At 50.3% G+C, this 519-nt stretch overlaps 1 protein-coding gene across 1 annotated transcript; it reads right to left on the bottom strand.

Moving 5' to 3' along the window:
• Positions 1–7: 7 nt before the first annotated feature.
• On the bottom strand, positions 8–269 carry PPTG_19962 (hypothetical protein; the record flags this gene model as incomplete). The annotated part of the gene is made up of 2 exons (XM_008918530.1): positions 8–43; positions 114–269. 2 exons carry the CDS (start codon positions 267–269, stop codon positions 8–10), a joined length of 192 nt encoding a protein of 63 aa, XP_008916778.1.
• Positions 270–519: the final 250 nt, after the last annotated feature.

Raw genomic sequence — 519 nt, 5'->3', positions numbered from 1 at the left:
AATGACTTCACGACAACAAACAGATCCACACAGGCATGCGATGCTAACCTAACAGCAAGCAAATAAACACATAGTACACGTCCCCTGTTTTCCACAATACTCACACAACCTACCGCGTGATTGGAGCAGTCAAAGCAATAGTCGATAGTAAGCTCGTCGCCTGCACTTACAGCTTGGACGGTGAATATACCGCATCGCTCTTCGCCCACAATGTTCCTCTTCTCAATCCTGCAGTTCGGGACACAACAGTGGTTCACGAACCGGAGCATGCCCCCTCGATGGATTGCGTCGATGACCTCACCACGACCAAGCAATAGTCGATAGTAAGCTCGTCGCCTGCACTTACAGCTTGGGCGGTGAATATAACGCATCGCTCTTCGCCCGCAATGTTCCTCTTCTCAAATGCATCATGCACCAGCAACTACGATCCGCATAAACCTACTGCAAGTTGGTCAGCGCGACAAAACACTCGAGTCACCAAATTCTCGTCGTCAGAACGACTGGGATCTTGTCCCCGAT

The sequence above is a fragment of the Phytophthora parasitica genome, assembly GCF_000247585.1.
Source record: "Phytophthora parasitica INRA-310 unplaced genomic scaffold supercont2.225, whole genome shotgun sequence".
Lineage (NCBI taxonomy): Eukaryota > Oomycota > Peronosporomycetes > Peronosporales > Peronosporaceae > Phytophthora > Phytophthora nicotianae.
The sequence above is the reverse complement of the archived record's forward strand: the minus strand, read 5'-3'. Positions and strand labels throughout refer to the sequence as shown.